At 43.8% G+C, this 24,682-nt stretch overlaps 1 protein-coding gene across 11 annotated transcripts in view; it reads left to right on the top strand.

Moving 5' to 3' along the window:
- Positions 1–24,681, top strand: part of USP49 (ubiquitin specific peptidase 49) — a 103,407-nt gene extending 78,726 nt beyond the window's left edge. For 4 of the 11 annotated variants that reach the window (XM_058432634.1, XM_032141037.3, XM_058432631.1 and 1 more), the window contains 5 exons: positions 6,483–7,866; positions 9,811–10,015; positions 14,405–14,513; positions 15,398–15,603; positions 17,891–19,790. In XM_058432634.1, coding sequence (XP_058288617.1) covers positions 6,511–7,866; positions 9,811–10,015; positions 14,405–14,513; positions 15,398–15,603; positions 17,891–18,081 — 2,067 coding nt within the window. In that variant the 5' untranslated portion in view covers positions 6,483–6,510 and the 3' untranslated portion in view covers positions 18,082–19,790. Of the gene's footprint in view, positions 1–548; positions 616–6,482; positions 7,867–9,810; positions 10,016–14,404; positions 14,514–15,397; positions 15,604–17,890 lie in introns of all 11 variants that reach the window. The other 7 variants (XM_032141038.2, XM_058432633.1, XR_009211395.1 and 4 more) reach the window with 6 other exon arrangements.
- The last annotated feature ends 1 nt before the right edge of the window (position 24,682 follows it).

The raw sequence follows: 24,682 nt of genomic DNA, 5'->3' as shown, positions 1-24,682 counted from the left end.
CTCTGTGTGAGTATACTAAAAATTACCAGGTTTTTACTTTACATGAGTGAATTTTATGGCATGTAAACTACCAATAATTTTTAGTTTTTAAAAAGTATCAAAATATATAATCTTGTATTTAAATGATGCTTAAAGTTTTAGGAAATAGATTAAATTGAGAAGAGAGCTGAGGACAGAGCCTTAAGGAAACCCTAAATTTCAAGGAAGGGAGACCTGAAAACAGAGATGTAATTACAGACACAGGAAGCAAACCAGACAAGAACAGTTGTCTAAAATTCAAAAGAGAATGTTTGTGCAGTGTTAAGTGTAGAAAAAATGTGGATGGGGACTGAGAAGAGGCTAATGAATTTAGCTATAAGGAAACTGCTAGTGACCTTTGAGAAAACAGTTTCTACAAAAAGGAGGTGTTAAGGAGTGAATTGTGAGGAGGATGAACCTGCACATTACTCTTGCCAGAAGGAGGAAGAATCTTAAAAATAGTGTCAAGGATAGTCTAGAGGCAGGGCAAACTTTTGTCTGTCTGTCTGTGTATCTCTCTCTCTTTTTAGACAGAAGACACTTGAGAATATTTGTAGCAAGAGGAAGGAAGCAAACAAAAGATAACAGAGGATGAAGGTACGGAGGGTGTGGGACAAAGCATTTGTGCCACATCAGGTGTTCTGCCTTTGTCATTTCCCTGCATGGCCACAGGGATAGTCCCTTTCCATGGGCAAACCAGTGTTGTATGCCAGGCCCAGTTCCCTAGATGAACTCTACTCCTTTTTCATTGAAGAAAGCAGATCCTAATGCAAGTGAGCTATTATCATGCTGGCCTTACATCTGCTGTAACCTATGATTAAACACTCATTCTTGAACATCAGCACTTGATTACTGATGACAAATGAGTGATAGCACACCTTACAAGGGCTCTGGCACACCTAGCATGTCAGGTCTCATTGACTGTGGCCAAGAGCTGCTGCATAAGTGGACATTCCAGCTCTTGGGTCAGAGAGCTAAGAACACATTTTGTCAGAGCTTCCAAACCCTTCTTAGAGAATTCAGCCTCTCCAGGGGGGTCTCTGAGCTGCACTATGACTTATAGGTTACCCCTCATCCACCCCCTATTCAGAGACAATGGCACTGATAGGGAAAATGCAGCAGCCTGTGAGGACACTCTGCCCATTCAGCAATCTCTTCCCCTACCCACTGTCCCTTAGCAAAGGACTTCTGAACAGTTTCTCTAATCCTACCCTTCTCAGTCTCTGCCCCTTTTTTTTGAGACGGAGTCTCACTCTGTCGCCCAGGCTGGAGTGCAGTGGCGCAATCTTGGCTGACTGCAAGCTCTGCCTCCCAGGTTCACGCCATTCTCCTGCCTCAGCCTCCCAAGTAGCTGGGACTACAGGCGCCCACCTCCACGCCCGGCTAATTTTTTGTATTTTTTAGTAGAGACGGGGTTTCACCGTGTTAGCCAGGATGGTCTCGATCTCCTGACCTCATGATCCTCCCGTCTCGGCCTCCCAAAGTGCTGGGATTACAGGTGTGAGCCACCGCACCTGGCCCCCTTTTTGTTTTTGTTTTGATTTCTATCTTTTTAAATCTTTTTCTTAACTATATATTGATATTAGATTATGTTTTCCTATACTTCTTGGAAATGTTAGCAGAAAATGAAATTCATTTTTAACATTTATTATTTGTAAATGTGTATTCGCTGTGTCTCTTTAAGCAGTCTGCAGGTTTTGTGGTAGATGTAATTCTAGGTACACTTAGTAAGTTAAAGGGTTAAAATACCCAGCGCTGTCGCATATGGCAGTGAGCAGAATCACAGATGTTGATGATACCACGTAATTAGTATTCTTTTATGTAAATGAAGGCTGTCAGCATGTTACCATAGTGTCTACTCTCTCTGAAGCTGGAATTTATGCCACTTGGTCTCACCAAGACCAAGCAGGATTATTCTACGGTCCTTAGTTAACAACTGAGGAGAAATCAATATGATGAGAGAGCGAGAAGAAATGGAATTCTCTCTAAAGTAGATTTACCCTCTTTTTTTCCCCCTATTTTGTTTTTCTTGATTCCCCTTCAACCCCCAGAAATTTTATTTCTGGTGATGTAGTTATACAGTTAAGACCTGCTGAGAAATTTGCTATTTGAGAATAATTGAAATACTCCAATTAAAAGGCATCATATTTTCAAGCTATAGATTTTTTGAAATATTTAGAATCCTAATGTTGTCATCTCTCATATGGAGAGTTTTTAAAAAAATTATATGATAAATCTAGAAGTTTTTCATCAGAACAAAAGATAAATGTTGAAAAGATTTAATTATCTTTTCATTTAATACTTAGTGATATTTATAGAATGCTTTTAAATATTGATTATGGTTCTTAGCTCCAGTTGATTCAGATTTTTAAAATAAAACTATGGTAATTAAAAAGGCAAAAGCTGATATTTTGTCAGGTTTACTTTCCTCATATGCAGATCGACCAAGGGTGTGCAGGACATTTATTTAAAGCTGCTGATCTATTTAAAACTTGCTGATGTAGAAGTATTCAGACACATCATATTCTTTCCCAATTACACTGTAAGTTTATCAGTTTTGGGTACTAGGTGCCTGTCACACTGGATGATGTACATTTTAAGTGGAAATGTTAGAATGATGGCCTTTGAGAATATGAAGGGAAACCTGTACACATCAGAAAAATATAAAATAGAATTCCTCTGGGTGCTAGGCCCTATTCTGAAATAAAGTGGTCAGAGTATGTGTGAGAGGTGAGTTAAACACATTTTCTTTCTTGACCTGAGTATACCTGAGGTGGTATTCTCTTTATTTTCTATTTTGTTTGTTGGTTAAGGTGGCTTTTATCTTTTGTGTCACTCTTAGGAGATTTCCATTTCATGATCATACATGTTTTTCCTCTAGAGAAGCTGGTCTGCCTAGCTTAAATCAGTATGATGAGGTGCAAAGTAGCCCTGTGTTTTTCCTGAATGGATTTACTCTGCCCATATGGCAGGTTAGTGAGTCGCCACGACAGATTTGTAATGGGAAAAGGGCTGTGCAGGAGAGGATGTGCATGATCAGCAGATTTATAGATCAGAAAATGAAATCAGAAGAAAGAATTTCCAGAGTGCCCTTTTCATTTGACAGCTCTCCATGGAGAGGATGTGGAATGGTTTTTTAGTGTTCTTCTCTTTCGGCTTTTGGTTGTTCCAGCATATTTTTTTTAGCAGAGGAGTTGATTTTGCAAGGCATCAGTGTTCTGGGTGTGGTGTTGCTATATTCATTTACAGAAATAATTCTCTCTTTGTAGGATTTGAAGCTCTGCTGTATTTCATATGATAAGATCTTGGTAGCAATTAAATTCCTGAAGACACATCAAGGCTAAAATGGGGATTTGCCAGGCGTCAGGTTTTGAGTTGTAAGAGGAGGCTATTCAGATGTGATTTACCTAATACCGAATCTTTTGAAGGAAAGGAAACAAAAAGCAAAGCAGAGCAAGCTAAAAATAGTGTCCTGGTGTGTTTAAGTCTATGCTGTCTTAATATAATACCATAACCACTAGCCACATGTGACTTAAAATTAATTAAAATTAAAATTGCAGTCCCTTAGTCTCACTAGCACATTTCAGGTGCTCAGTAGTCACGTGTGACTAGTTACTATAGTACTGGACAGCACTGTAATATATTCAGATAGAGAATATTATCAATAATAATGTGTAATAATAATGAATTCTCTATCTGTATATATTCTCTATATTCTCAATATATCAATGATATATATGATTGATGATACATAGAGAATATATACAGATAGAAAATATTGATATCCCTCTCATTGATATATAGAGAATATATCATTGCAGAAAGTTCTGTTGGACAGTATTAGTCTAAGTAGAAGAATTTGAGAAATAAAATTCTTTCTTTGATTTCTATGAAGAGTCTTTCATCCCTATACAATTTACTGGATTAATGTACTAAAGTTTTTTTGTTTTTTTTTTTTTTGAGATGGAGTCTCGCTCTGTCACCCAGAGACTGGAGTGCAGTGGCGCAATCTCCACTCACTGCAAGCTCCGCCTCCCGGGTTCACGCCATTCTCCTGCCTCAGCCTCCCGAGTAGCTGGGACTACAGGCGCCCATCACCACGCCCGGTTATTTTTTTGTATTTTTAGTAGAGACAGGGTTTCACCGTGTTATCCAGGATGGTCTCGATCTCCTGACCTCGTGATCTGCCCGCCTCGGCCTCCCAAAGTGCTGGGATTACAGGCGTGAGCCACCGCACCCGGCCTTTTTTTTTTTATTATTTTAAAGAGATTAGGCCAGGTGTGGTGGCTCACACCTATAATCCTAACACTTTGGGAGGCCAAGGCAGGAGGATCACTGTGCCCAGAAGTTTAAGACCAGCCTGGACAACATAGTGAGACCCCCATCTCTACAAAAAATAAAATTAGCTGGGCATAGTGGCATGCACCTATGATCTCATCAACTCTAGAGGCTGAGGTGGGAGGATCACTTGAACCCAGGAAGTGGAGGCTGCAGTAAGCCAAGATCACACCACTGCACTCCGGGCTGGGTGACAGAGTGAGAGACCCTCTCTCAAAATATATAAATATATAAGTAAATACATAGATAGATTAGATAGAGACAGGTCTATGTTGGCCAGGCTGGTCTTGAACTCGACCTCAATCCTTCCACCTCAGCCTCCTGAAGTGTGCAAGCCACGGTGCCCAGCCTAAGGAATTTTAATTTCTGGTATTGAGGGGAAAACTCCTTTCAAAGTTCCAAAGATATAAAAGTTTTCTTTTAAAATAGTTGTATAGCAGCCTGGCGTGTTGGCTCATACCTGTAATCGCAGCACTTTGGGAGGCTGAGGTGGGCGGATCACGAGGTCAAGAGATCGAGACCATCCTGGATAACACGGTGAAACCCTGTCTCTACTAAAAATACAAAAAAATTAGCTGGGCGTGGTGGCACACGTCTTTAGTCCCAGCTACTTGGGAGGCTCAGGCAGGAGAACCGCTTGAACCCAGGAGGTGGAGGTTGCAGTGAGCTGAGATCACACCACTGTACTCCAGCCTGGTGACAGAGCGAGACTCCATCTCAAAAAAAAAAAAAGTATAGCTTCTTTCCCTTGGAGAAATTGCCCACAAGGCTTCTCTGGTGAACAATATTGAAGAAGCATTATTGGGAGGAAAAAAAAAACATGCTTAGGATGTTACTACTGTTTTAAAAAGCATTTTCATATATCAGCTGGAAGATTCATTGCTTTTTTTTCTTTTGTTACGGTAGTTTGGTTAAATATTATAATACCAGTAGCCACTTCACCTCTTGTCCTAAGTCAAATTTGTCCAGTTCTTTACTTACCTTTCAGTAAAGAAGGTAAAAGTTTTCCCACCCTTACTGCAAGATGCAGATGTTCTTTTCAAAAAGACGGATGTTGGCTGGGCGCAGTGGCTCATGCCTGTATTCCCAGCACTTTAGGAGGCCGAGGCGGGCAGATCACTTGAGGTCAGTAGTTCGAGACCAGCCTGGCCAACATGGTTAAATCTCGTCTCTACTAAAAATACAAAAAAATTAGCCGGGTGTAGTGGTGCGTGCACCTGTAATCCCAGCTTCCTGGGAGGCTGAGGCAGGAGAATCGCTTGAACCAGGGAGGCAGAAGTTGCAGTGAGCTGAGACTGCACCACTACACTCCATCCTGGGTGACAGAGGGAGGCTAGACCTCAAAAAAATAAAAAATAAAAAATAAATTAAAAAACATATATACGGCGGTGCACGGTGGCTCATGCCTGTATTCGCAGCACTTTGGAATGCCGAGGTGGGCGGATCACCTGAGGTCAGGAGTTCGAGACCAACCTGGCCAACATGTTGAAACCCCGTCTCTACTAAAAATACAAAAATTAGCCGGGTGTGGTGGCGTGGCGTCAGTAATCCCAGATACTCGGGAGGCTGAGGCGGGAGAATTGCTTGAGCCCGGAAGGTGGAGGTTGCAGTGAGCTGAGATCCCGCCACTGCACTCCAGCCTGGGCGACAGAGTGATCCCGTCTCAAAACAAAAAACCACATATACAATGTTCCTTAGTCACGTCTCATAAAAATGATACTTTGTACTGGTGAGGACTTTCTTTTTCTTATTTTTATCTTATATCATGTTATCTCTGCTTTGAAAAACATTGCAATCGACCTAAAATTGACTTTTTATTTGAGGCTCTTCATCTCTCCCACTGGTATGTGAAACACCATAAAGTGTCAAATTTGTGCTAACCCTTCCGTAAGAGTCTTCCTTTTTAAGTAATTTAACCGTCCTGTAATTCTCTGCCTTTATACCAAATGTGCCTTTTTTTAACTTTCAAAGGAACCAATTTGGAGTTGAAAATGAATGAATCTAGAGTTGAAATATCAATTGCAAGACTTTTACTTTTTTTTTTTTTTTAAGGAAAATATTTTTCTAAAAGTATTTTTTTTTCTTTTTCTTTTTCTTTTTCTTTTTTGGGGACTCTGTCGTGCCAGGTTGAGAGAGTGGCGACTTCTATAAGACATGGATAGATGCAAACATGTAGGGCGGTTACGGCTCGCCCAGGACCACTCCATCCTGAACCCTCAGAAGTGGTGCTGCTTAGAGTGTGCCACCACCGAGTCCGTGTGGGCCTGCCTCAAGTGCTCCCACGTGGCCTGCGGCCGCTACATTGAGGACCACGCCCTGAAACACTTTGAGGAGACGGGACACCCGCTAGCCATGGAAGTCCGAGATCTCTACGTGTTCTGTTACCTGTGCAAGGACTACGTGCTCAATGATAACCCAGAGGGGGACCTGAAGCTGCTAAGAAGCTCCCTCCTGGCGGTCCGGGGCCAGAAACAGGACACGCCGGTGAGACGTGGGCGGACGCTGCGGTCCATGGCTTCGGGTGAGGACGTGGTCCCGCCGCAGCGCGCTCCTCAGGGACAGCCGCAGATGCTCACGGCTCTGTGGTACCGGCGTCAGCGCCTGCTGGCCAGGACGCTGCGGCTGTGGTTCGAGAAGAGCTCCCGGGGCCAGGCGAAGCTGGAGCAGCGGCGGCAGGAGGAGGCGCTGGAGCGCAAGAAGGAGGAGGCGCGGAGGCGGCGGCGCGAGGTGAAACGGCGGCTGCTGGAGGAGCTGGCCAGCGCCCCTCCGCGCAAGAGTGCACGGCTGCTCCTGCACACGCCCCGCGACGCGGGCCCGGCTGCCTCGCGCCCAGCCGCCCTCCCTACCTCACGCAGAGCGCCCGCCGCCACACTCAAGCTGCGTCGCCAGCCGGCCATGGCCCCAGGCGTCACGGGCCTGCGCAACCTGGGCAACACCTGCTACATGAACTCCATCCTCCAGGTGCTCAGCCACCTCCAGAAGTTCCGAGAATGTTTCCTCAACCTTCACCCTTCCAAAACGGAACATCTGTTTCCCAAAGCCACCAACGGGAAGACTCAGCTTTCTGGCAAACCAACCAACAGCTCGGCCACAGAGCTGTCCTTGAGAAGTGACAGGGCCGAGGCATGCGAGCGGGAGGGCTTCTGCTGGAACGGTGGGGCCTCCATTAGTCGGAGCCTGGAGCTCATCCAGAACAAGGAGCCGAGTTCAAAGCACATTTCCCTCTGCCGCGAACTGCACACCCTCTTCCGAGTCATGTGGTCCGGGAAGTGGGCCCTAGTGTCTCCCTTCGCCATGCTCCACTCAGTGTGGAGCCTGATCCCTGCCTTCCGCGGCTACGACCAACAGGACGCGCAGGAATTTCTCTGCGAGCTGCTGCACAAGGTGCAGCAGGAACTCGAGTCTGAGGGCACCACACGCCGGATCCTCATCCCCTTCTCCCAGAGGAAGCTCACCAAACAGGTCTTAAAGGTGGTGAATACCATATTTCATGGGCAGCTGCTCAGTCAGGTATGTGTGTGCCTACCATGACAATGAGAGGCTTGTATGTTAGCTTGGGCTTCCTGTGAGTGCCTTCCCCGGGTTATTGGGCTAATAAGAGTAGCCCACATTTGCTGTGATTATGCAATTTGGAGGGTGGCCACTGTACCTTTCATTGTACTGTACGTTATGATGGCCTTTTGGGGAAACTTGCCTAGTGTCTTTCCGGCCAGATTTTTAGTTTAACTTGCCACATCGCTTAATTTTCAGTGAATATCTTTAATCGTTATTGAAGATAGGGTAATATAATATTCTCATTGTTATAATTAAGTACCCATTGTTGGTGTGCCATCCTTTGATCAATTTGAGGGAACAGAGTTTGCTTGTAACCCTGGTTCCATAATAGTTTGAAAGAGCAATCTCCCTTCTTTACATAGCAGGGAAGGAAGGTAGCTGGGAGCATGCTAAAGGCCAGTGCAAGCCTCCTTCCTGTTCCCCATTACCTTTTTTTTTTGTTGTTTTTTTGTTTTTTTGGTTTTTTGTTTTGAGACGGAGTCTTGCTCTGTCGCCCAGGCTGGAGTGCAGTGGCGCGATCTCGGCCCACTGCAAGCTCCGCCTTCCGGGTTCACGCCATTCTCCTGCCTCAGCCTCTCCGAGTAGCTGGGACTACAGGCGCCCGCCACCACGCCCGGCTAATTTTTTTTGTATTTTTAGTAGAGACGGGGTTTCACCGTGGTGTCGATCTCCTGACCTCGTGATCCGCCCGCCTCGGCCTCCCAAAGTGCTGGGATTACAAGCGTGAGCCACCGCGCCCGGCCTCCCATTACCTTTTATTTCCTGGATCTTTAGCCATGTAACCTAAGCAAAGATTCTTAGATAAGGCCTTGTGAGAATATGCAGAAAGAGTATTTTGAAAGTTAAAAAAAGGCGGGTGTGCCGGGCGCGGTGGCTCACGCCTGTAATCCCAGCACTTCAGGAGGCCAAGGTGGGTGAATCACCTGAGGTCAAGAGTTAGAGACCAGCCTGGCCAACATGGTGAAACTCTGTCTCTACTAAAAATACAGAATTAGCCGGGCATGGTGGCACATGCCTGTAATCCCAGCTACTTGGGAGGCTGAGGCAGGAGAATTGGTTGAGCCTAGGAGGTGGAGGTTGCGGTGAGCCCAGATTGCGCCATTGCACTACAGCCTGGGTGACAGACGGAGACTCTGTCTCCAAAAAAAACACAAAAAACAAACAAAAAAACGTGGTGGGGGGTGGGTTGGTGAGCAACTTAAGAGATTCAGGTAAAACCTCTACACTATGCTTGTGTCTTGGTTTTTAGGGCTTTGAAAGAATGATGAATGGGATGGAAAGGGAAAGTTTAATTAGGCTTTTGTTTTTGAGCATGTAAAAGGGAAGTATTTATCAGCACTTCTTCTGTTTCCCCTCCCTTAGGAAGAAAGGTGCACCTGGGAAGGTTATGGTGGGAGTGGAGGTCTAATCACAGCACTTTGAGGCTCTGCAGACAGAGGGGTTCAGTGTGGGGCTTCTGCAAGTAACAAAGGCAAAAAGAGAGGCATGCTGGGCCCCGTGGAAGGTCTGAAGTCAAGAGGAGGAATGCCAGGGTGAGGGAAGCAGGCAGGGACTTGCAAATCTGTCAGACTGATCCCTTGAGTGACTGCATAATAACTTGCAGTCTGTACTACTGTACTATTGAATGGTAGAGCATATTTTGGGAGAGGAGAAAAGGGGGGTTAGTATAGTCTCTATGCAGTATGATTTTTAAATTCCAGCTAGCATCCCATAGTTAGAAATGTACATCAGAAGTAATATACTCTAATTCTTTTAAAGTTATGTTTATTATTTTAATATTACTATCTTTTGAAAATTATACACTTAGTTTTGATAAAGTGTATCTTTTATGAAGCAAGTAAAACTGTACGCAGGAAGCATGGAAGTTATATAATCTGTAAATCAATCTTTTCATTCTAGGTCACATGTATATCATGCAATTACAAATCCAATACCATTGAGCCCTTTTGGGACCTATCCCTGGAATTCCCTGAACGCTATCACTGCATAGAAAAGGGGTTTGTCCCTTTGAATCAGACAGAGTGCTTGCTCACTGAGATGCTGGCCAAGTTCACAGAGACAGAGGCCCTGGAAGGGAGAATCTACGCTTGTGACCAGTGTAACAGTGAGTGCTGTGTGGAGGAGGGGGTGTAGTGGGGAAGTATAACTGGAATATCAGTTTAAGGTGCTGCTTTGTCCTCTTTAGTCAAAACTAACACTAATGATATCGAATGGTTCTAAAGCATCTTTTAAAGACTTTTTCTTCCATTTTTCTAAAAACAAAAAACATGGACTTGTTTTAATTATGTATTAAAAAACAAAACAAGGCTGGGCGTGGTGGCTCACGCCTGTAATCCCAGCACTTTGGGAGGCCAAGGCGGGCGGATCACTTGAGGTCAGGAGTTTGAGACCAGCCTGACCAACACGGTGAAACCCCGTCTCTACTAAAAATACAAAAATTAGCTGGGCATAGTGGCAAGTGCCTGTAATCCCAGCTACTCGGGAGGCTGAGGCAGGAGAATCGGTTGAACCCAGGAAACGGAGGCTGCAGTGAGCCAAGATCGCGCCACTGCACTCCAGCCTGGGCAACAGAGCGAGACTCCGTTTCAAACAACAACAACAAATGAAACAAAGACCTAGGAGTTGATTGACCTCCTGATTGACATTAGGGATTTTAAAGTTGTGGCTCCTGAAATGGGGGACTCTGAGAATGTTAGTACTTAGCTTCTTAGTGCTATGGAGCTGCTGCTTAAATTCATGAATGGTAGAGTCTGACAGTTCTTACTTAATCTAAACCCAGATGCTATAGCCTTTCTGAAGGGTGAGATACCAGAAAAGCAAGCTTTTGTACTGAACTGGTAGACTTAATGTCTGTCAAAAGTGATGCTAAAGATTGGTACAGTGGAACCAAGAAAGCAAGTCTTAAGGTGCATTGCTCAGTGGCAGCTTCATGAAATATTTTCTGCATTTTGTTTTTATTTTTCACATGCCTGAAAAGTTCACATTTCAGAGAGGGTCATACGGAAGTATTTCTGTGTTGTCTGTAATTTTAAAATGGAACTCTTTGCCGGGCGTGGTGGCTCACACCTGTAATCCCAGCACTTTGGGAGGCCGAGGCGGGCGGATCATGAGGTCAGGAGATCGAGACCATCCTGGCTAACACGGTGAAACCCCGTTTCTACTAAAAGTACAAAAAATGAGCCAGGCGTGGTGGCGGGCGCCTGTAGTCCCAGCTACTCGGGAGGCTGAGGCAGCAGAATGGCCTGAACCCGGGAGGCAGAGCTTGCAGTGAGCCGAGACTGCGCCACTGTACTCCAGCCTGGGCTACAGAGCAAGACTCCATATCAAAAATAAATAAATAAATAAATAAATAAAATGGAACTCTTTACACATGGTTACAGAGGCATGTCATCAGGGCCCTTCCATCTTGCCACACTAACACTTAATGCTTCTGCTAATCCAGTATGGACAGAGGAAATGCAGAACAAATATGTGGATGCTTATGTTTGGGGTTTGTGGCATATATAGATTTGGAAACTAAAAGTATAAAGTTAATGGATCGTGCAGAGACCTAGAAATCAATTTTCAGTCATATAATAGTTTAGATTACCAGTTTTGAAGAAAAAAAAAATCTTAGGCCAGGTGCAGTGGCTCATGCCTGTAATCCCAGCACTTTGGGAGGCCTCGAGGTGGGTGCCACTGCACTCCAGCCTGGGTGACAGAGCGAGATGCTGTCTCAAAAAAAAAAAAAAAAAAGCTAAATTGTGGGAAACCTGTTCTGCTCTTTGAAGAATCACAACAAAAATCAAAAGTCAGGCTTGAGGCCAGGTGTAGTGGCTCATACCTGTAATCCCAACATTTTGGGAGGCCAAGGCAGGAGGATTGCCTGAAGCCAGGAGTTTGAGACCAGCCTGGTGGCATATAGCAAGACCTCTTTTAGGGAAAACAAAAACAAAAACCACAAAGTTATGCTCGATATCATTTTGCCATTTCAAAACAAAATTTGAAATTTTATACCTGGTTAACTATAGACTCACCTATCCTGTTCCATTTTGAGATACAGAGTCAGGTGAATCAAATTGTTTCATTAGAGTAATATCTAAAAAAAAGAAAACAGTGATTCTTGAAGCCTTTACTTGTAAGGAACAAAAGAATATTAATAGCTTTTTTTTTTTTTTTTTTGAGACGGAGTCTCGCTCTTTCACCCAGGCTGGAGTGCAGTGGCGCGATCTCGGCTCACTGCAGGCTCCGCCCCCCCAGGGTTCACGCCATTCTCCTGCCTCAACCTCCCTTGTAGCTGGGACTACAGGCGCCTGCCACCTCGCCCGGCTAATTTTTTGTATTTTTAGTAGAGACGGGGTTTCACCGTGTTAGCCAGGATGGTCTCGATCTCCTGACCTTGTGATCCGCCCGCCTCGGTCTCCCAAAGTGCTGGGATTACAGGCGTGAGCCACCGCGCCTGGCCAAGAATATTAATAGCTTTAACACCATCATTTTTGTATATGATAGATTAGGCAAGAAATAACTTTTGTTTATCTTTACAAGAAAGGATTGTTCTTTGGTTGTCAGATATGCCAATTTATCAGGATTTCTCTAGGCAAGTGCAAATAATGGCAGAGAAGGAAACCTATGGTGAGGGGATGAGATGCATTGATCTGTTGCCTGTGAAGTTTCAAAACTGTCATTCTTCTACCTGTCTTCCTGGCCAGCTTAATGAAATGGAGACAGAACTGATCAATCTCAATTGAATCAGTAATTTCTTTTTCTTTGTGAATTTCATTTTAGGGAAACAAAGCCTGACTCTATATTGTCTTCATCTTAGCTCACATACTCCCTCTGCTGAGGGTGGCAGTCACTGCCAGGGTTCCTAGCCAGAGCTGCAGTAATTTTCAAAAAAATGGTGAATAGGAATATAAAATGAGGCCAAGCCCCTCTGTGAATTCCATTTCTGTTCATGCCCCCACGTATTGTGACAACTACACCCTGGTAAAAGCTTCTCCTATGGCACACTCATTCTGATGCAGACTATTATGAGAAGTTACACCTCCACATCCTGTTGTCACAGAAAGCTCTGTGACACATCATCTGGCTGTGATTTGCTACCTTTCATTAGTACAGACAGGACTTGGAATCAGATGCCCAGTTGCTCTTCGGACACTGAGCCCATGATATCAACAGCTCAAGACAATTAGCAGGGACTGCAGTAGACCACTAATTTTCTACTCTCATCCATTTACCAATTTAATATAGCAAAACAGTCATCAGTAAATGGTTACAGGAAAGGCTTCTGATAGAAACTAAGAGAACTCTATTTCCATTATTTATTTGCTGAAATTTAGAAATGCATTTCCTCAAGGCTGGGCACAGTGGGCTCACACCCATAATCCCAACATTTCGGGAGGCCAAGGTGGGAGGACTGCTTGAAGCCAGGACTTTGAGAAATGCATTTCCCCCACAGTTAGAAACAAAATTAGAGACTGATCACTGGTTCTGCTTTGGAGTAGATGAGTTTAGCCTACCTGTCAGCTTTGTCCTTGCATGTCCAGCAGTGTGCTTTTATCTAGGAAATATGTTTCAAAAACTACGCACAGCATAAAAATATAGAACCAACAGTTTATTTTCTAAATGTCTGAATATGCCATAAGCAAATCATGCTAAAGAAAAATGTGTTTAAATACTCTATCATTTAGTAATCTTATCCTTTTTTTCCTAAGCCTGAAATATATGCATTATTCCCTATTTTACTGGTGAGGAAACTGAGGTTCAGAGTTTTGAATAACTTACCGTTAGCACACAACTAGTTGTGAGCAGGAAGCAGAATTAGGCTTACCTAGTGCAAACAAAAAGCTTTTTAAAATCATATTGTGGGGTATCATAATTAAAGTTATAAGCCATTGTGAAGACATGGAGCCTTAACATGCTTCTACTCTGTGTGCTTGCTGCTGCACATTCCATTATATTCCATTATACGCAAAGTTGCTGATGGCAAAAATTGGAAAGATTTGAGTTGCTTGTAACAGTCGACCCATATACCAATGACTTAAAATGAGAGATTTTATTTTTCTGTTACATAAAACAAGTCTGAAGGACATTTAGGGCCAGCATGGTGGCTGCATGGTCATCAGTGACCCAAGCTATTTCTGTCTTTCTGTTTTACCTATCCTATTGCAAGACTTCTGTCTTCAAAGTTACCTTTTGGTCCAGCAGGAATTCCAGCGGTTTCAGATAGTGGGAAAGCCAAAGGGATGCACCTTACAACTGAGTCAGCCCTGTCTAAGCAGAGTTCCACACAGTCATTCCTTTATCTTAGCCAGAACTTCCATGGCCACACCATGCAGGCATGTGAAGCTGGGAAATGCAGTCATAAAGAGTGTCACATTGCACCCCCACAAAAATTGAGGTTCAGATACCGAGAAATATGGAGAATGCATATTGAATGGCAAGTCGCTGTCTCTGCCATAGCTATAAAAAAACTCCTCACAACCTATGTCTTATACCTTCCCAAACCACATAGGCAAACGACGAAAATCCAATCCCAAACCCCTTGTTCTGAGTGAAGCTAGAAAGCAGTTAATGATCTACAGACTACCTCAGGTTCTCCGGCTGCACCTTAAAAGATTCAGGTGAGCTTGCTGTGGGAGTCCTAGCTGGGTGAGAGCTGTGGGAATAGCTGCTCCAAAGGCTTTGGTGAGGGCAAATGTCTTCTGCAGTGTTGGGAGGGGAAGCCTGTTCACTTGAGACCTTGTGTTTTCCATGGAGATTAAACCGTTCACATCCACTAAGGCAAATTGACGTTGGAGCCCAGCAGGACTGGGCTTTTGCTCTCATGCTCCTGTGTAATTAATTATCCAGCCTGCACTTGGTGTCTGTGCTTAAAGATTTCATCCAGCCTGGCTTGGACTTATGTAGATTCATCTTCAGGATGAAGTATAAAATAATCTGGAAAAGAAGCACAGGCAGGAAACTACAAAAAGACTGTTGCTTGAATTACTTGTTCAGGGATCTCTAGGTTTAGAGTACTTCATGGAACATTAACAGCAAATAAATGGGCCAGGCGCAGTGGCTCATGACTGTAACCCTAGAACTTTGGGAGGCCAAGGTAGGCAGATTGCTTGAGCTCAGGAGTTTGAGACCAGCCTGGGCAACATGGTTAAAACCCTGTCTCTATAAAAAATGCAAAAATTAGCCAGGCGTGGTGGTGTGCACCTATAGTCCCACCTACTCGGGAGGTTGAGGTGGGAGGATCACCTGAGCTCGGGAAGGTTGAACCTGCAGTGAGCCTTTATCGATCACACCACTGCACTGCAACCTGGGCAACAGAGTGAGACCCTGTCTGAAAATAAATAAATAAATAAATAAGTGTGAACATTGATTACCACCATTTTATTGATGGGAAAACCAAAACCAGAAGGTTAAATTTTCTCAGTTCCGTTTTATTAATACCTACCTCTACCTACGATTATATATGCCAGTTTTTACTAGTAACAAGCTTATATCCATGTTCTAGGTGGTCTGGCCGTAATCATCGAGAGAAGATTGGGGTCCATGTCGTCTTTGACCAGGTATTAACCATGGAACCTTACTGCTGCAGGGACATGCTCTCCTCTCTTGACAAAGAGACCTTTGCCTATGATCTCTCCGCAGTGGTCATGCATCACGGGAAAGGGTTTGGCTCAGGACACTACACAGCCTATTGCTACAACACAGAGGGAGGTGCGTGCGCTTTACTCTGTGGGGTGGGGGACACGGAAAGGGGTTGATTTGTCCACATTTTATTGTTTTCCTTTTATTTCCATCCCATGGATTACCTAGAGGGAAATTACATACATCAAAATCCAGTGGAAAGAATTGTGAAAATTGGGTTGGGCGCCGTGGCTCACACCTGTAATCCCAACACTTTGGGAGGCCGAGGTGGGTGGATCACCTGAGGTCAGGAGTTCAAGACCAGCCTGGCCAACATGGTTAAACCCCGTCTCTACTAAAATAGTACAAAAATTAGCCAGGCGTGGTGGCGGGCACTGGTAATCCCAGGTACTCAGGAGGCTGAGGCAGGAGAATCGCTTGAACCTGGGAGGCAGAGGTTGCAGTGAGCCGAGATTATGCCACTGCACTTCAGCCTGGGTGACAGAGCAAGACTTATCTCAAAAAAAAAATAAAAAGAAGTATGAAAGTTGGATTCAAATTTTGGGTATATCACTAAGTAACAACATATGGTTGTTCTAAGAATTAAAAGGAATTGACGTGTAAAAGTGCTTAGAACAGGACCTAGGCCCTGTGCAATGGCTCATGCCTGTAATTCCAACACTTTGGGAGGCAGAGGCGGGAGGATTGCTTGAGGCCGAGGGTTCAAGACTAGCCTGGGCAACATAGTAAGACTCCATCTCTACAAAAAATTTAAAAATTACCCAGGTGTAATGGTGTGCACCTGTGGTCCTAGCTACTTGGGAGGCTGAGGTGGGAGAATTGCTGGAGCCCAGGAGTTTGAAGTTGCAATGAGCTATGATTTCACCACTGCATTCTAGCCTGGGCAACAGAGTGAGATCTTGACTCAAATAAATAAATAAAAAGAGCAGTTGCCTAGCACATAGTGCTTATTCAGTCAGTGTTGGAGGATATTGTAGTATTATCAAAAGTATTGGTTATTGATAATATTACTGTTTTGTGGTAATGCTACTTCTGCACACCCCAGTTTCCTTCTTGGTTATGCAGAAACAGTAGAACCTGTGTAACCTCAAGGAGATATTGTATGAATCTCACTAGCCACAGCTTATAATAAAGCCGAGAACATTTACTGAGCACTTACTATGTTCTTACTACTTCCCCTGCCATGGGAAGTGTGGGGATGCAAGGGACCCTCCAAAGGAGCTTTAGGTCCTCATCCTCCAGAGTGGAGTCTTCCAGCGACTGCACTGCCTGATGGGCTGCAGGTGTGTTTTCAGCTGTTCACTCTTCTTGAACTGCACAGCCCTTGGGGCAGCCAGAGCCTGTGAATAAATACTTTTTTGTTCCTTCTAAATTTTCCTTCATCACTCCCCTCTATTTCCACTTCTCCTCTCCTCCTCCTCTTCCTCCTCATCTCCCCATTGCTTAGCCTGCAGTATCGCAGCTATCTTTCTTTTTTTTTTTTGAGACGGAGTCTCGCTCTGTCGCCCAGGCTGGAGTGCAGTGGCGCAATCTCGGCTCACTGCAAGCTCCGCCTCCTGGGTTCACGCCATTCTCCTGCCTCAGCCTCTCCGAGTAGCTGGGACTACAGGCGCCCGCCACCACGCCCGGCTAATTTTTTGTATTTTTAGTAGAGACGGGGTTTCACCGTGGTCTCGATCTCCTGACCTCGTGATCTGCCCGCCTCGGCCTCCCAAAGTGCTGGGATTACAAGCGTGAGCCACCGCGCCCAGCCCGCAGCTACCTTTCTAGAAGGCCCTAGTGGACAATGAAAAAGCCTGAAGAAAACAAAGATAAAAATTGCAGTCAGTCAGCCAGGTGCAGTGGCTCACGCCTGTAATCCCAGCACTTTGGGAGGCCGAGGCGGGCGGATCACGAGGTCAGGAGATCGAGACCATCCTGGCTAACATGGTGAAACCCCCGTCTCTACTAAAAATACAAAAAATTAGCCGGGCGTGGTGGAGGGCACCTGTAGTCCCAGCTACTCAGGAGGCTGAGGCAGGAGAATGATGTGAACCCGGGAGGTGGAGCTTGCAGTGAGCTGAGAACCCGCCACTGCACTCCAGCCTGGGTGACAGAGCGAGACTCTGTCTCAAAAAAAAAAAAAATAATAATTGTAGTCAGTCGATAAGCAGTACTGTGGGGCTTGGTGGGGTTAACGCCAGTGGATACACAAAAATCTGTCAGTTTCATTTACCTCTCCCTTTCCCCACCAATAATCGAGGGTTGGCTCTATTCAGAACTTCTCTGTGCCTTTCTTCATCTCCTGATTTTGCCTGCTGACTAGAAATATGAATTGGGTAGTCATTTTCTCTTTTTTTCTCCTTTGGTTTCCTAGGTTTTTGGGTCCACTGCAATGACTCAAAGCTGAATGTATGCAGTGTCGAGGAAGTGTGCAAAACCCAGGCCTACATCCTTTTTTACACTCAAAGAACAGTGCAGGGCAATGCAAGAATCTCAGAAACCCATCTCCAAGCTCAGGTGCAGTCCAGCAACAATGATGAAGGCAGACCACAGACATTTTCCTGAATGGGAGGCATGTATCAAAGACTGGCTTTTGTGTATTGGTGTCCATACATCTTTCCTCTTATAGGAAATAAGGCTACTGCAGGAACAGATTACTAGGTTTGCCTCGCTGGGTCTAGAGTAGAAGGTGCCAGGTGATTCGTGTCCTGTCATAAATTTTGTAGTCTCTTTCTTTTGAATGAGTTTGGGAGTTCCCTCCTTTCCTAAAAACAAAAGAAGTAACTTCTATGAAGATCCTTTCATCAGTTGCTTCTGAATATAGAGGGATCTAGGTGGAAGAAAGGGGGAGTAAATCAATCATATCCACACAGGAGAGCAGCCATGTTTTCTCTCCATGATGTGATTCCCCTGCTAATCAGGACCTCCTTGCAGCACCAGAAGAACCCTCCGGATGTGAGCAGCCCTGGACAGAGCACGTGAGGAGGGGCCCTGGGCTAGCAGTTTGCTGGATGGGATTGGCTCCAAGATGGGAGATGAAGTCTAAAGGGTTTATTCCCACAAAGGAAGTAACCTTCAAGGGTTTAAAACAAACTTCCTTTTTTGGGGATAGCAGCTGAAGAGTGGAGTGAGATTCATGGAACAAATTTCCCCTTGCAAAGTGGGATGGTTTTCATATGTCATACCCTCCCTACCTGCTGCTGTCATTTAATCATTCCATACTTCTGAGACTGGCATGAATACCCCTTCATTCTAAAGAAGGGGCAGGTCATATAAAGAAGCAATAGACTAGCACATGTTCCATGATGAGCCAAAGGACACTCCTGGCTATCCCAGTTCTGTAGCAGATCCCTGGTTCAGGTCTAGGGCAAGCACATGGTTTGGTTTAAATTGATTCTTAGGTTTTCTCAGAACTCAATTGAGGGTGGGCAAAGACAGCTGATGCTCCAGGGCTTATTGAATGCGTGTCACCCGTTCTCGCTTCAGTGCAGCATGCAGCTTCTTAGCCTGCAGCTTCTTTCTTGCTCCTGGAGAGCTAGAACATTCATGTTCACAGGGTTTGGGACCTTTTGGTTCTCTAGGGTATGTTAACTGCTTAGGAGTCCACCTCGTACATATCTGAAGAGTTGATTACCAATGGCCTTGACCTGTTTCCTCCCAAATCTGATAATCCCTACTGTTGCTTTACCCCCCATACTCAGTCCATCAGAGAAAAAAAAGAGTGCCCTGTCCTTTCCCCCAGTGCTAGTAAAATACATCTTCCTTTTTAAATTGGGTCAGTTTCTAAACAGAATGAAATTGCCCAGATAAAAACCCTTGTCCCCATCAGACACCACTTCATTCTTAGTTCTTCACTTAGATTTGCTGGTGAAAGTGAATGCAAACCCTAACTTTTGTTGCTGTGGTCACTGCAGTGAGCCTCACTCAGCCTGTCACTATGAATGCTCATCTTTTGACTGAGTATATCATATTAATGTTTGAATTCAGGTAGAAGTACAGTTGTCACTTGAAGGGAGCAGATGTGGAATGCGTTCGGGGAGGGGTGGGAAGTGGGCAAAGCGAGGCTAAAGAATGAGGGTTATAGCTTTAGCAATGTTGATGAGCCACATTTCCCACACAGATCCTGTAGCATTTGCTGTTGACCTCTTTTGAGATGAACTCTCCCATAGGCCCTGCCAGGCAGCACTGAGACATGGAGGAAATTCAGACAAAAATGGCTCACCCTGATAGGGAAGGAGTGACTATATTTTAAATTAAACTTGCTTTTTCCAACACTGTGAGGTTTCTGTAATATTTAGCTTTTATTTGGAAGCGATAGCGTATGGCATTTTTTATGCTGTTTGGTTTATATTGTCTACTGCAGGCTTCTTTGTATAAGCTTTGCCTGGGCTCACCCTCTCCTGGACACTGTTTTAAAGTGTCACCGCTGTCCATGCTGCCAGAGGCTCTGATGTGAAGCTGTACTCTCAAGATCCATGTTTTTAAGTCGGCATGATTAGTAATGACTTTTTTGTGGCAATAGAAACGCCCATTAACTCAAAAAAACCAAGGAGAGTAAAAAGGAAAGGAAACTATGAATCGTGCCTCATCTTTCATTGAATCCTATATTTATTATTCTAGAAAAAGAGAACTTACAAGACAGAGAAGAACTAATAGAGCATCTACTTTACCCCTCAGGCTGTCCAGTGGGGATAATTATTAATAAACATTTAATGGAAAATTCAAAGATCTTCCAATTTAATTTTTAAAAATAGTTTTATACCAAATATTATAAGGATTTATTAAGCAGATTAAGGACTTTGTGAAGTAAGTGCTTAGCTGAGCACGCATATATCAAAGTAATAAAAGAAACTAACATCAGAGTCTCCACTGAGCTACACATTTGTGAAAGGTGCCCACTGCAGTTACAGACACCTCAGGTACCCAGAGGCGGCAGCACTAGCACTTAGGCAGTTAGTATTTAAGGAGATTTTTATTAAGAGTTCCCTGCTGCATAAGCCAATGGCTATTGTGAGGGAAATGTCCCTTTGCCTTTAATTTATTTACATATTGGGTATAGATGAATGTCTCAGTTGCATCTGAAATTGAATCATTCTAAAGAGAAGAAAATAAGAACCAGGTAAAAGCTGACTAGATGCTGCCAAATCACACCCAAGGTCTCCTAACCGAACCTTAATGGGCCTGCTTCTCTCCCAGGGCAAGTAGTTAAGAGTCTCATTCCAGGAACCCTTTGTAGTTAGTTGGCTGGCATGTTTACTTGCTGCTGTAGCCAGCCAAGATGAGTGCACCTAGGCCCTCAAAAAGGATTTTTTTTTTTTACCTCAATCTAGCCTGACCCTCACATCTGTGGTTGCCTCTGAGACGAACATCCATGCTAGTATAAAAATAGTTAGGAATGCCCTTGGCAGCCAGGAACTGAAGCTCTTATTAAATGATGGACAGAGCTCTTGCTAGCTTTGATCCAGCCCCTCAGTCTTGGAGTTATGCGGCAGGGTTGGGGGGCAGTGCTACACTGTAAAGAATTTCCAGGCTGGGCACGGTGGCTCATGCCTGTAATCCCAGCACTTTGGGAGGCCGAGGAGGGCGGATCACAAGGTCAAGAGATTGAGATCATCCTGGCCAACATGGTGAAACTCCGTCTCTACTAAAAATACAAAAATTAGCTGGGCATGGTGGTGCGTGCCTGTAGTCCCAGCTACTGGGGAGGCTGAGGCAGGAGAATTGCTTGAACCCGGGAGGCAGAAGGGGCAGTGAGCCGAGATCGTGCCACTGCACTCCAGCGTGGCGACAGAGCGAGACTCCGTCTCAAACAAACAAAAAAACCAAAAAAAAAAAAAAATTTCCACATGTCTCTTAAAATGTCATGAATAAAATTGGAAACTGTAGAAGTGTTACTGTGTCCTATGGACTCAATAGCAGAGTTTATTTTTGTTTTTAATGGCAAGGCTTCTAGAGTCAATGATTGTATGAGTTTGCTACTCTGGCTGTGCTTACAGCTCCATCCAAGTACAAGGGAAGAACCAATGAGGTGGATTGGCTGACAGTGGGGCATGCCCCAGCATAAGCCCTAGAGAGGTTGACAGTAGTGCAGAATGAAAACTTGGTTGGGGATGGTGGGTGGGGGGTGGGAGGAGGGTGGGCAGGCCGGGAGGGAGAAATGGAGTTTGTTCTACTTACCGATAAAGCTTTGTGAACTAATTTTATACAATTCATAAAATTTGGTGCCTTGTACTCAATTATGGTTTGCATGGAATTGAAAAGATTAAGGGAAAGGATTTCTTCTTGTCATTTCAAGTGGCAAATGGGTCTGTGTAGTGTTTAAAGGACATCTGGTGTCACAGACTTTTAAAAAGCATTTCATGTCTCTTGTGTGTGAATGCAAATTATTCTTACCAGCAAGTTCTGAAATTATGTTACAATGTCCAGATTCTTTGTATTTGTGACTGTTCATCATATGGCTGCTTTTCAAGGCAGACTGTGTACTCCATTGTTTTTCACTTCCCTTGTCATGTTCCATACATTTACTTGGGCCTTTTTAAATCAGGCTTGGGGGCTACCCCTTCTTAAATGTACACTATATCCCTATCTGAGGTTACCTCTTGTGAGTGGAAGGGTTGCTTTCCCAGGTGGTTGGGAGAGCACAAATGTTTAGAAAAGGCCTTTTAGTCTTTATCAAAACAATGACTAATGCTGGGCAACATATAGCAGAAGTCAAACAAAAATGATTCCTCCTGAAGTGGTACCTTCATTGGTTCTGATGTTCTTTTGCAAAAAATGTCCGGAAGCAGTATAGAAAACCCCCTGTATGTGAACCTTAGATTGTAAGGCAAGCCAGTGCACTGTGTAATATGCAAAGGGAGTGGTGCAAGAGAAGGCACCCGTCCCAGCTCTCCATGCCCTTTCCCTGGCAGGCGCTGACTGAGATGGCGCTGAGTGAATGTGGAAGGTGCTAAGACCCAGTCTCTTCACTGCAGGGCTGTTTACAGCCAGTTTCTTTTACTCTGACCTTAAGGTTTCCACTGAGCTCATGAAACTTCAACATATGGTATTTAAGTTTCCCACTCAAATGCACACTTGAAAATTGGGCCCCTCAGCCTCATTACTGAACTAAATAAGTGAAGAGGTTGTATCTTTGGGGTAAAACTTTCCAGGGCCACTTAATTTTTTAACCAGTTAAGTACGCATCTTCCTGGTGGTTCAGACTTTTTAAGTCAGCACTAAAGCTGAAAAGCGCCTTCTAAATATGACTGTGAGTTTAGTCTGTATCTTACGTTTAGTAACTGTTCTGTTGGGCCAGGACTATGACTTTTATTACTATGTACTTATTCATCCCACACTCTGCACTAAATACACCATAGCTACTATAGCATTGTGGCAGGCATTCATTTTTGTGGACTCATTCCATACTTCTGCTGGCATATTTCATTTAAAATCTAGCTAAAGATTTTCACAGTACTGTGTTAACTAGCCAGGGCTGAAAAGTGTGACAGGATATCAAATTGACTTTCCTTGGGGAAAATGTTGCTTTGGCAATAGTGAAGTCCAACTCCTTCATTTATAGAATTAATGATTACTCATCAATTTTTGAAAGTTGTAGATTAAGTAGTTTTATTCTTAACCACTTTGAAGATTTAAGCCAGTTTAAATGAAACATTGGCTGGACACAGTGCTAGCACCTGTAATCCCAACACTTTGGGAGGCCAAGGTGGGAGGATTGCTTGAGGCCAGGAGCTCAAGACCAGCCTGGGAAACAGATTTGAAATCTTTTCAAAAATGTATAAAAATTTAAAAATAAATAAATGAATCCTTACTCAACCATCATTATGGCTTTAAAACCCAACCAACAGTAAACAGTTACTTGAAGCCAAAACAGTAAATTTTGAATGAAATTTGAATTATGATTTTGGAAGCTGCCATGTCTTAATTCTTGCTGGATTTTGATTTTCAATTTTGGAAGTTTTTATCAAATAAAACTCTTCAGTCCTGAGTATATCAGGTAGCAGCCTTTAAGGATCTACGTTTCATTCCTATAAAGAACAGGAGGTGCTGGTATTTCTTGTCTTAGCAAGTGGTCTGATGCAGGTCTAAATGGGGGTTAGCATCTATACTGTGGCTTAAAAGTTTCCTCCTTGGTCACCATTTGGGAGGTGATGGCTTCAAAGCTAAGCTTTGCTCTCATGTGACCCTTCTTTATCTTAATACCCAGTAAGATATAAACCTCTCAGAGTCTACCCAGTGTAGACTCAAAGGGTCTTAGCTTCATCTATCAGATAAGATCTATCTGATTTATACAAAGAATGGTGCTGTTTTTATATACATACTAAAAAAATTAATTCTCAAACAATTTTCTTAATATTTACACCAGCAAGGTCAGGAAAGACTGTTTTGTCCTGTTTATCTTCAGTAGTTAACAAACTGCTAGAGACATCTGTCATTCTTACAGGCCACTGTGGTGCATATATACTGACCCTCCTTTCCAATTAACGTCCTTTAATCCCATACTAGTTCCATAAGAGACTTGGCACATAAAAGCAGTATTTTTTTAATGCCTAGTAAACTGACCAGAAAAAAAATATTGCCACGGTGGACCTGTTTCTATCCACCTCTTTCGATGGGTATACAAGTCTATACATGCCAGTTTCGTACATACTCCATTTCCAAAGAGCCCCCAAACCCTGGACAGTAGCACTACCATGAATTTTAGGGTCACAAAACATTTCCTTCTGAAGGAAGCAGCTTCCTCAGCAGTGTCACTTTAGTGTGCACTGCCCAGGCTTACTTCACTTTGCCTCCCCCTACACATCACTGCCCTCTTTCTGCCACCAAACCTCACTATTCCAGCAACAATGCCTCCCTGGTGCCTGGAAAACCCATCTGGTGCACTAAAATGCTATGCAACACCAAATGGCTTCTTCCCCTAATATTGCTCAACAATGTAAATTCTTCAAGAATAAACTTCATGCTATGTTAACATCAATGTATGGTTACAGCTTCCTTTTTTTTTTCCCCTTTTAAAATGAAGCAGACCACCTCCATTAAAATCCATGTTTGGGGCTTGTTTTTGTCTCTCAAGTGTGAAATATAAATCATGTTTTTATGATTTTTGTAAATCTTTTTACACCTTGTTTTTGTAAGCAAAAGTTTCTTATTAAAAGAATAAAATGAC

The sequence above is a fragment of the Hylobates moloch genome, unplaced genomic scaffold (genome assembly GCF_009828535.3).
Source record: "Hylobates moloch isolate HMO894 unplaced genomic scaffold, HMol_V3 SCAFFOLD_20, whole genome shotgun sequence".
Taxonomy (NCBI): Eukaryota; Metazoa; Chordata; class Mammalia; order Primates; family Hylobatidae; genus Hylobates; species Hylobates moloch.
Note: the sequence above shows the minus strand (reverse complement) of the source record. Positions and strands in the feature narration are given on the sequence as shown.